General features: G+C 42.1%; 1 protein-coding gene across 1 annotated transcript; it reads right to left on the minus strand.

The window, feature by feature from the left end:
* Positions 1–10,655: 10,655 nt before the first annotated feature.
* LOC129402214 (protein farnesyltransferase/geranylgeranyltransferase type-1 subunit alpha-like) lies at positions 10,656–11,992 on the minus strand. The gene is given in 2 exon segments (XM_055127778.1): positions 10,656–11,917; positions 11,920–11,992. Coding segments are annotated over 2 exon segments (1,098 nt in total). The 3' UTR covers positions 10,656–10,892.

The following is an 11,992-nucleotide window of genomic DNA, read 5'->3' on the forward strand; positions in this document are numbered from 1 at the left end:
CTGGACACGTAATGCGATTTGGAGACAACCGCTGGACTACAGCTGTTACTGACTGAATTCCTCAGGATATCAAAAAGGCGTGGCCACCCACCTACAAGATGACCTTTGTCAAGACCCTGAACAAACAGTTTTAAGCTCTTCGTGTTCCTGGAGTGAGCGGACGCCATTAGGCTACACTAGCATGCGACAGGGATGAATGGAGACGTTACTGGAGCCCACTCAAGCAAATCGATGGACAAGGGGATGACAAGTGACAAGTGATACAATCATTCTAAGATCAATTGATCTCTCTCTCTCCCTCCCTCTTCCTCCCCACCTGCCTCTCTCTTCCTTCTAGTCAACACAGACATCACTGTTCCTTAAGCAGATATAAAGAATCCTCAGGGTTGGATAGATGGCTCAGAGGGCTGGAGAGCAGGATTTCCACAAAAAAGCCCAGGATTCAGCCCAGATGGTCCCCTGAGAATCATCAGGAGTAACTGTCCTGAGCCCTAAGCTAGGAATAACTTCAAAGCCTAGCAGGGTGTGACCCCAAAACAAACAAAAAGAGGTGTTTCAAACCAGTCTTCCTGGGTACCTGTCTGAACTCCTCAATTCCATACTCTACATTGCTGACAAAATCACTGTATCACTGTCATCCCGTTGCTCATAGATTGCTCGAGCAGGTGTCAATAACATCTATATTTGTCCCTGACGCATGCTAGTGTAGCCCAATGGTGTTTGCCAGCTCCAGGAACATGAAGAGCACATTATTGTTGTTGTTTTTGACATATTGAATACATCATGGGTAGCTTGCCAGGCTCTGCCATGTGGGTGGGATACCCTGGGTAGCTTGCCAGGCTCTCCGAAATAATATTTTGTCAGAAGGCTGACAAAATAATATAACATATACCTAAAATACAATTCATATCTGCCTTTCCCCTTTCTGTTGGCCCATGAACTCACTATTGTAAAATGTCAATTCTTAATAAATTCATCTGTAGGGTTAATGAAATTCCATTCAAGAATCTTTTTAGGAGGCCAGAGAGGTATTATGGGATTAAGTCTTATAGATGTATTGTCTCCAAAGCAACACAGGGAGTGATCCCCAAGCAGGGTCAAGAGTATCAGCCCCTCTCAACCTAGCACCACTGGGTGCGGCCACCCCAAAAACAAACAAAATGAAGAGTTAATTAGAGTTTTTTGTTGTTTGTTGCAGTACAGGGTGTTCGTTTTTTTTTTTCTTTTTGGGTTACACCTGGTGTTGCACAGGGGTTACTCCTGGCTCTGCATTCAGGAATTACCCCTGGCAGTGCTCAGGGGACCATATGAAAAGCTGGGAATGAACCCAGGTCTGTCGCGTGCAAGGCAATCGCCCTATCGGTTGTGCTATCGTTCTAGCCCCTTGTTGTTGTTTTAAGCAAACCACAGGCTCATCATCATCATCATCATCATCATCATCATCATCATCATCATCATCATCATCCTGTTGATCATTAAATTTCTCGAGTGGTCACAGTAATGTCTCCATTCATCTTAACCCTGAGATTTTAGCAGCCTCTCTTTACTCGTCCTTTCCAATGGTGCCACATTGGAGGCTTTTTCAGGGTCAGGGGAATGAGACCCATCATTGTTACTGGTTTTGGCATATGAATACGCCATGGGGAGCTTGCGAGGCTCTTCCATGTGGGCAGGAAACTCTCGGTAGTTTGATGTCTCGCAGCCGCAAAACTTTCGGGAGCTTGGTTTTATCTGGGCGGAGGAGGCCCAGTCCCAATCTGAGCAGGCTTGGAGGTCTCAGCCCCGGGTCCCACACACCTGGGTTCCTCTGCTGGTTCCTTCATGCATGAGGCTCATCTGAACATGTGAAGAGGGGCCTTGAGCATGGCTGTGACTAGGCTCCAGAGGCCAGAGGTCTTTGGCCTCGGGAGTGGGAGCTCTGCTCGGGGTGGGGAGGGAAGCTGAGGTCCACCCCCTCTGAGGCTCCCAGGGAAGACAGCCAGGCACGAGGGAAAGAGACTCTCTGCAAACCACAGACTACATGTAGTTTTGTTTTTGAGCCACACCTGGCAGTGCTTAATGATTACTCCTGACTCTGAGCTAGGAATTCACTCGTTGCGGTACTCAGGAGGCCGTATGTAGTGCCGAGAATTGAACTAGAGTAGGCCACACCTGCTCAGTCTCTCTGACCCTTGACTCTACCATTTATGTGGACATGCCAAAGACCCCTAACAGCCAGTTCTTTGTGGGGAGGCATGATAATGATGATCAGAATTTATGCCTCCTGTTACTTGGGACTTTCTTGGAATTCTCAGGGAACAGTATGGTGCCAAACATCAAACCTGGGCTACCAACATGCAAAATATGTACTCAGTCAGTTTAACTGCATCTCAGAACCCACAGATTATTTAATTAATGAAGATGATATTAAACAAATTTTACACCCTGATTATGCTAAGTGAAAGAAGCCAGATACTGAAACTTCATGTTCTCTGACTCCGTAAATCCCCAGCTCTGTGAAAGGCAATCTACAGTGACAGAAATACAGAAACAATTGCTATAGACTAGGAATAAAAGAAAAAGAAGAACTTTAATGAGGCATCAACAGGAAAATATTTGAGGTCAAGAAAATATTCTTTAGTATGTGCATAGTGGCATAGTGGTTTTTACATGTGGTGCAACATTAAGTGGTATTTACATTTTTAAAACTCATCACCATGCACATGAAATTGGCAATTATATTGTTTATACATTTAGTATCACCAAAGTTTATTTTTAATGGAATCAATATCATTAAAGTATGAAAATCTACATAATGGAAAAGAGAGGAAATATAAACTACATATATGGTAGTTAAATTTCTCAAACATAATATCTACTTCCATTTGTATATATTATGTAAACATTAAAGAAAATTACTTGTTTTTTTTTAATTTTTATTGAATCACCATGTGGAAAGTTACAAAGTTCTCAGGTTAATGTCTCAGTTATACAATATTCAAACACCCATCCATTCACCAGTACCCATATTCCACCACCAAAAACCCCAGTATACCCCCCGCCCCTGCCCCCCACCCCCAACTGTATAACTGATGAATTTCACTTCATTTTCTCTTTACCTTGATTACATTCCATATTTCAACACCAAACTCACTATTATTGTTGGAGATTCCCCCTAAGAAAGACAGCCCTACTACCAAGGAAGCATTTGATAATTAGTTTTCCATTAAAAGATTGTATGTTTTCAGTTTTTAGAAAAGGTTGCACGGCCGCATTAGCGGCCGCGCGGTTTGGAGTTGTCCCATTCCCACATCCTGGAGCCGTGTTAGTTGCTGCTCAGTGTCGCCGGGGCTCCATCTGGAGAAGGTGTGGAAAATTACTTGTTAATAAAGCATGTGGCTCAGTGGTATAGCACGTATATTACATGTCAATTCCCAGCACTGCAGAAAAGAAAAAGAAGGGGAAAAAATCCCTAAAAATTTATTTAATTTTTCTTTTTACACCTGGAAGTGCTCAGGTACTCCCGGCTTTGCACCTGGGGATCACTCCTGGCAGGCTCAGGGAACCATATGGGGTGCCAGGTCTGCCCATGCAAAGCAAATACCCTACCTACTGGTCAGGGGGCTCCATCAGATTAGATATTTTTAAGGGCAAAGTTTAAATGACAATATACAAATAGAGTATGAAACTAACATGGAAGGCTGAACAAAGTAAGACTTTTAACTTTAAAATAATAATATTGAGAACTTAGATACTAAATAACATTTGATAAAGTCAATCATAAATCTTGCAATTTTCAAAATAATTGTTATTTTCTTATGTTGTAGGGAAGGAGACAATTATCAAGTTATAAAATACAATTTGGTGAAATGTTAAAACTGAGACAAGCAGTAGTATGTTCTTGTGAAGTTCATCATTGTTAGATCAAAGGACATTTTCTAGAATGAGTATATTCTATTGGGCTTTATTGTTTGATAAGGTGGGTGTTGTGCAACCACACCCCGGACTACTTGGGGGCGATTTCATCGCTGACTTGGGAACATGTGATACTGGGGATCACACCCTGGCCTCTGGAATACAAAGCATTTGCTCAGTGTCATGAGCTCTACACTGAGCATTCTTAGGGAAAGTGAATTGACATAAGCAGCTTTGAAATCTTGCTGAGGAGTTGGTCCCATCTCACTGGTCAGAGAGTTCATCTTCACCTTCCTGTTCACAGCACAACATCCCCAAATGCCCAGTCCCACTTCTCCATTAAATTCAGAAGTTGGGGAATTTTTATCAGTTATACCAGACAAGAACCAGTAACTTGCTAATTAGATGAATATTAGTATTTGCTGATCTTACAATATTTCTCAAAGCTGCTGATTCATTTTTCACATTCCTGGATGCGTAGGGTCACACTGTGTTGTCTCTTTTACAGAAACTTGATTATTTTGTGTCTACCTCCCTGCCCCAAATACACACATATGAATAATAGCATGTAACTTCTGGGGAAGTACAATGTGATGCCTTCATGCACTTGGAGTCATGAAAACAAACAAAATTTTCTACTTGTATCCATCTTTCAAATTTCCCCCCTCATTCAGAAAACAATTCAGAAACTTCTTAGGCAACAAGGTCTGCAGTATTATCTTGTCTGGTGAGATATGGACGGGGGCATATAAAGATATTCTCAGACCAAATGGGCTTAGTTATTTTTATAACCTCCATTTGTCCAGACTGCATAAACATGGTTCATAATTTTCATAATAAGGTATAGTATAGTATAATGGACTGTAATGATCAGATACTTTGCCAACAAAATGCACAGCTTAAATTGCATCAGGAATATTTTTGTTGCTGGATAGGGATGTAGTGCAAGAGTTTGAACATGTTAAAAGCCTGTGAGAGACCCTGAATTTGATCCCCAGCACTTCCTGGCTCTCTGAGCATGGTGAGGGAGAGCCCTGGTGAGCCACAAGTTATGCTGCTCTCTATATTAAAGTGATATATCAACTCTGTCACATACAGGCTCTCTTTACCTTTGTGCCAGATGCCAAATTTTAAACATATCAGTTCAAGTGGATAGTAGCTTAGGACTGGAGAAAATAAAGGGTTAAGGCACTTACCTTGCCTGTAACTGGCCTCAATTGTATTCCTGGTTGTCCCTCACCACCTTCCTGGCACTGCTGGGATGACTTTCAAACACAGACCTGGCCCTATACCACAGAGTATGGCCCGTGCAAACCCCGAAAAAGTATGCAGTAGTTTGAAAACTATCTTTGAATGTGTTCTCAAAACTTACGTAAGACCGTTTCGAGAGCTAAGGGGAAGCTAACAAAAGTTCTTAAGTAAGCAACTCCACCTAATGGCTCACAGATGAGTTCTTTTTAATTTAATGTTTTAAAAAGGGAGGGGGGTTCTTTTTTTGTATAAAGTTGTTCACAATATTTGATTACATTTAATATTCGAACATCAATCCCACCACCATTACACTTTCCCAGCACCATATTTTCATCCCGAACCCCAAACCCTGTCCACCAAGCAGAACCAAAAAAAATTATTTTGTATTGCTTGTTCCAAATAATCAGACAAAAAGGGTTTCTTAGAAGAAAGTGTGTGAAGTTTGTTAATGAGCCATTAAGCCCTTCTATAATAGATTATAAAAAGAGTCTCTTACCCCTGAACCTGGCTGTCTTCACCAGGGTCCCTTGGAGGGAATGGGTTGAGTTTCCCTCCCCACCCTGAACAGAGCCCCGACAGCCGAAGACCTCCAAAACCCAGCCTCAGCCATGCTCAAGGCCCCTCTCTATACATTTGGACCAGCCTCACTCATGAAGGAACCAGCAGAGGAACCAGGTGTGCGGGCCCCGGGGCTGAGATCTCTAAGCTTGTATCGGGACTGGGCCTCTTCTGCCCAAATTCCCCATTTTCCAGTAGCTAGGCGGTCACACCAGGAAACTGCCCCTGGTGCCGTGTAATCCCACCAAGGACCAACATCCAGAGAATATAAAACCAAGCTCCTGGAAGTGGAAGCAACATCTTATACCCTAGTTCTCCCTCTCGGAGATCCTGGCAAGCTATCAAGAGTTTCTTGCCTGCATGGGAGAGCCTGGCAAGCTCCCCATGTCATATTCATATGCCAATACAGTAACAACGATGGGTCTCATTCCCCTGACCCTGAAAGAGCCTCCAATGCGGAACCGTTGGGAAGGACGAGTAAAGAGAGGCTTCTAAAATCTTCAGGGCTAGGATGAATAGAGACATTACTGAGACCACCCAAGAAAATCGACGATCAACAGGATGATGATGATGATGATGATGATGATGATGATGATGATGATGATGATGATGAAGAACAAGGAGACGACAGTGCGACAGTGCTAGACAGTATTCAGGCTAGACAGGGGAAAAAATGGACAGAAACCAAAAGAAAGGAAAGACCATCAGGTCACGCCTGATCCAGTGATCATCATTCTATAATGATGGTGACTATATAAGGTATGTTTTCTTGATTCATTTTCGATTCTTCCTGTCTTTGATTTGTTTTTGGTCTACGTTGAAAATCAAATCAAGGACCTGACATAAGCATACATGTGGCTCTACTGCTTAGCCACCTTCATGACCCTCATTCTAGTTTCAAGTATTCTCTCTTAGTAATCTGAATAATCTGATACGTTTACATGTATTTATCCTTGTCTAAATGTGGGGCTGGGAAATGTCATCTTGTGTTCAGACCTGAGGTGCAATCTGGTTGCGGTCAGTCCTTCTCTCCTGACCACCAGCTGGACAAAAGCTCACTTATCATTTCCTTCTTACCCTCCTCCTAACTCAAATCAACCCAGCCTAAGTCTGGGCACTCTACTCTTTCCTTTACTGCCATGGATCCTCAGACTTCCAACCTGACCAGATTTCACACTTGTAGCCATGAACTGCTCACAAAGCTACAGATTCAACCCCATCCTCTAACTCAAATGGACAAAATGAGTCGGCTTGGCTTGATGCCCTGAGCTCCATAATATCCCAGACCGCGTTGTGGTTACAAGTTCCTCTTTTCACCTATTTCAACAGCAACAAATAAACCAAACATTTTTTAGGTACTTACCTTTGGAAATCCAGTTGATTTTTAGTTCCTCTCTCAAAGTTTCTTGCGATGCAGTTAAATATGAAATACAGGTGGGAAAATCAGTTTCATTTCTCAGATATTTACTAAATATGCTGTATATTCCCTGCCATAATCCTCACACTCCACTAGCACTGAACACTCTACTCCACTAGACAAACACAGTCAAGTGAACAGTACATTCCTCACTCTAAAATTCTTCAGAATTGAATGGGTGGGAGGCTGGCTGAAAACCAACAAGAAATAATGATTTTAATGAGGTTAATCTAGTTTTGTAGGCAGAATAGACTATCGAAGAAAAGGATAAGCTAGAAATATTAAGAGCTGCTTATCTGTGTAGTGAGTAATAAAGTGGAAGTGATTATTTCTGACTTGCACTGCAGCACTTGTTGTCCCGTTGTTCTTGAATTTGCTTGAGTGGGCACCAGTAACGTCTCCATTGTGAGACTTGTTGTTACTGTTTTTGGCATATCAAATACACCACGGGGAGCTTGTCAGGCTCTGCTGTGCTGGCGGGATACTCTTGGTAGCTTGCCAGGCTCTACAAGAGGGACGGAGGAATCAAACCCGGGTCAGCCACGTGCAAGGCAAATGTTCTACCTGCAGTGCTATCACTCCAGTCCATACACCAAAGCAGAACAAAAGAAGATATTTATATTCACTGCAAAAAGCCCACTGCTGTAAATACAGTGAACAGTTACCCCCATCGTCTGTTTTAGTGAGGTGACTCTGGGTGGGGTCTAGAATCGGGTCATCGGAGAGGCCAAACTATTGTTAGAAGCTCAATTTGTCTCACTGCCAGACCCTTATCTGCCACAGAGGGACAGGGACTGGAAACCAAGTTAATGACTGATTGTGATACCTGAGGAACCTTCTTAAGATCCCAGTAGCCTGGGCTTTTCCATGACTTGGAGTCTGGAGGCTGGCAAACACCTATGGATGAGTTTCCCTTATCAGCTTTTCTAATAAACTGTCAAAATTTTTGACTTGAAGGTGGGAAAATCTTTGTGGTGAAAATGTTTTTTTTGGAGATGGAAGGGTTGAGAAGGGGCTTTCCAAGAGATGATCAGGAGACCCTGAGGCCACACTGGTAGTTCTAAGCAAGGACCTGATGATGTGGTGCCACATAATTCAGGCCATCCAAGCAGTGCCCAGGGGCAGTAATGCTCCATGGATCATGTGTGATACTGAAGATAAAACTAGGGTTTACCTTACACAAGACATGCACCTTAACCCCTAACTTTCTGGCCCCTGAAAATAGACTTTGGAGTAGACCAGGAAGGGTAAGTGGGATTTCAGTAAAAGGAAACGGAAGCATAGAATGCTCTTAATGACTCTATGGTTGATCTCTCAAAATCTATGTCACCGTACTCTTCTTTCCCAGTGTGGAATTGTATTATTTCGCTAGGGTTTCCATAACTAAGCACTAAAACCTAAGTGACTGTAGCAGCAGAAATTTCTTGTTTTATGTTCCTGGATCCCAAAATCCTAAATTAGGGTTTCTAGAAGGAATATTCTTTTTGAGGGTGATGGTGAAGACTTCTCCTTTGTGTGTCTTGACTAGCTGCTGATGGTTTATTACAATTGTGTCACTCCTCAGCTTCAGAATCATCCTGACAACTACCTTTATCTTCCCTGATTTTCTCTCTATAAACTATACCATTCTTTAATATTGGATTAGGACCTACCTATATGAATTTAACCTAATTATGACCTAATTTTGTAAAAATGTTCATGTTAAACACCTCTGGTCCATATTTCTGGACCAAAGAAATAGTACAGAGGTTAAATCATTTGTCTTGCATGTAATAAGCTTTAGTTTGGTCCCCAAAGCATTGATAGGAGTGACCCTAAAGCATAGTGCCAGGAGTAGCCCCTCAAGTTCCCCAGCCCCCAAGATCATATTTGCAAATAAGGTCATACTTGCAGGTACCGAGTTCTAGGATTTTAATAAATGAATGGGGATGGAGGAAGGGGACATAATCCAATCCATAATAGAAAGATACCAAAAATGTATAATAAGGGCGAGAGATATAATACGAGGGCTAAGATACCTTGCCTTGCACTTAGCCAATCCTAGTTCAATCTCCAGACCACACGGTGCGCCTGTCAGGAACAAAGACCTCATAAAACAGGTAAAATTATAAGTATACAAATATTTGATTAATATTATTATGATATGTGGTGCTGAGATCAAATCTGAGATTTCCACATGCAAAGCATGTGTTCCAGATATTTGCTCTAAAAATTTTTGTTTGTTGTTTTTTTATCTGGCCATGCTCAGGGATTAATCCTGGCTCTGAGCATGTGGATTGCTTTTAGCAGGACTTAGGGAAACATATGGGTTCCAGGTATGAAACTCTGGTTTGCTTCGTGCAAGGCAAGTTCCCTACCTGCTGCTCTCTAGCTCACTCTATACCCCTCTTCATCTCTCCAAACCATCTTTTCAGTACCTAGAAAGGTTTCTTCTAATACACAGGTACGGCTTTTTGTTGATAAAAAAATTGGTCTTTCTCAAATTCTTCACCTCCAATCCCACAGCGTCTTGAAGAAATAACTCAAATTTCATGTTTTTTAGATTCTCTATTTATAAATAGGAAAGGGCAGATTTTGTGTATATAAATTCCAAGTCCACAAATAACTTTTTTTCTTCCCATGAGAAGTAAATGAACAAAGGATCAGATAATGCATTGCAGTACAAACAGGATTCAAATAAAACTATTGGAGGACTTGGCTGCTCAACAAAAAAATAGCAGTTTAATGCCATCTACTCTTACCATAGTAATGTTAAGAGCATACTATGTGGGGGCTGGAGTGATAGCACAGCAGGTAGGGTGTTTGCCTTGCACGAGGCCAACCTGGGTTTGATTGCCAGCATTCCATATGGTCCCCCGAGCACCTCTAAGAATAATTCCTGAGTGCATGAACCAGGAGTAATTCCTGTGCATCGCCGGGTGTGACCAAAAAGAAAAAAAATGAGTGTACTATGTGGGACTGGAACAACAGTATATTGGATAGGGCATTTGTATTGCATGTTTGATCCAGGTTTGATCCCTGGCATGCCCGATGGTCCCCCGAGCACCTCCAGGAGTAATTTCTGAATACAGAGTGAGGGGTAAGCCCTGAGCACCACTGGGTGTGACCTAAGAAGCCTCCCCCCCACACAAAAAGAGTGTATTATGTTTAAAAAATGGAAAATGGCAAGAATATTTTCATGTTCCCATTTCAGTTTTATTGAGAAGGAGCCATGATAGTAATACTACTTTACATTTCTGTAGTGCCTTAGAATTTTTTTTTTAGGACAACTCTTATAATTTTATTACAAAACCATTCTTTTGGCATTAGTTGGTTACAGTGGTAGCAAGATACTGTGAGTGCTGCATAGCAGCTCTTAATGTAACAAAAGCATTTCCTGCTTGCTTAACCCAGAATCAAGCGACTTCCCATTCACAGACATTACCTTCATTCATTGCATAAGCCCTAATGCACAGACCATTTGGGGAGAAGGTGATGCTAAGGAATTAGAATTAATGTTTATAAGATTACAGTGATCTTTATGGACTTTCTGATTTTCTCCCTCCCTCATGGCCCCACTCCCCTGAACTACATTTCTTTGAAAATTTGAATTACTTAGAACTAGTCTGAACAGCAGCAGCACCCAAGGAACATAACTTAGTTCTTGTTAGAAAGCAATTACCTTTGTGATTCATGTTTAATACCACAAAGGGAGTGACCACTCTAGTTTTAAACTCTTGCTTTAGAGTCTTTTAAAAAAATAAAAGCATCCATCAAATTCTTCTGAATGGCATTATTGCTGTACATTTGCTGGAGGTTCGTTTTCTGTGCTGTGTTTGCTTTGAAGGGATCTTCCAATATATCTCCAATATTCCTTTCTTATAGTATCCTTTTCTTTTGCTATAATTTCACATAACTCTAGGGCTTTATTAAGAATGTCCCCCTTGTTGTCACATTGGTTTTCTAGCATGTCTTCATAGATATCCACAAGAAAGGCAATTAAGTAGGGGGAACTGTGACTTGGTTGTAAATCAAGTAACTAATTTAATAAATTGGGATATTTGGAAAGACCAAGATCCTGCAAAATCCCTTTCAAATAGTTCCATGCACTTTCATTATGTGGTACTAGTTTGATCATTTCCAGAGTGTACTGTACTTCTCTCTCCAATACAGCATGGTCACCATAGCCAGTGGTGTTAGAAATCACGAAATATCTTTGGTTCCAGACTGAGTTATTTCTCACATCCTCTTTGAGAAGTTGCTCTACATATTGTAGCTCATTATCCCAAAGTTTAAATTCCTGAATAACCCACTGTCGATGTTGCCAGGCATGGTAATTCTTTGCATCCTGGTTTAGGATATCAGCAATAAATTCAAGCTCCTGGGATGGATCTTTTAGCCATTCCACTAACACACTTCTGTGATGCCAAACTTGATAGTTTTTGGGTTGTTCCTCAATTATTGCAGTAATGTAATTCATTTCCTCATGTAGATCCTTTTGGAGCGACTTTAGAAGAACTCTCCGAAAATGCCACACCGTGTAATTGGCTGCGTTCAACTCAATAGCATCTCTGGTTAGTTTAAAAGCACGTTCACTTCTTTCATCACGCTGCAGAACAGCCCGGAAATAATCGTAAACATCTCTAAATTTTTCACTATAAATGATCTGGACCACTGGATTTGGGCCATCATTCTGCGGCACAGGATCTATGTTAGCCCATTCTGCTCTGTCTCTGTACAGGACGTAGGTGGAAGAGTCCAGGTCCAGAAACCTGTGGTCCACGGGGGCCGCCATCGCGCCCCCGGCCTCGGCCTGTCCGGCGGCTGCGGCTGCGGCTGCGGCTGCGGCGGCCCGGGCTGACCCTGCTCGGCCTCCCCAACGCCCGCCGCCAT

The sequence above is a fragment of the Sorex araneus genome, chromosome 2, assembly GCF_027595985.1.
Source record: "Sorex araneus isolate mSorAra2 chromosome 2, mSorAra2.pri, whole genome shotgun sequence".
Taxonomy (NCBI): domain Eukaryota; kingdom Metazoa; phylum Chordata; class Mammalia; order Eulipotyphla; family Soricidae; genus Sorex; species Sorex araneus.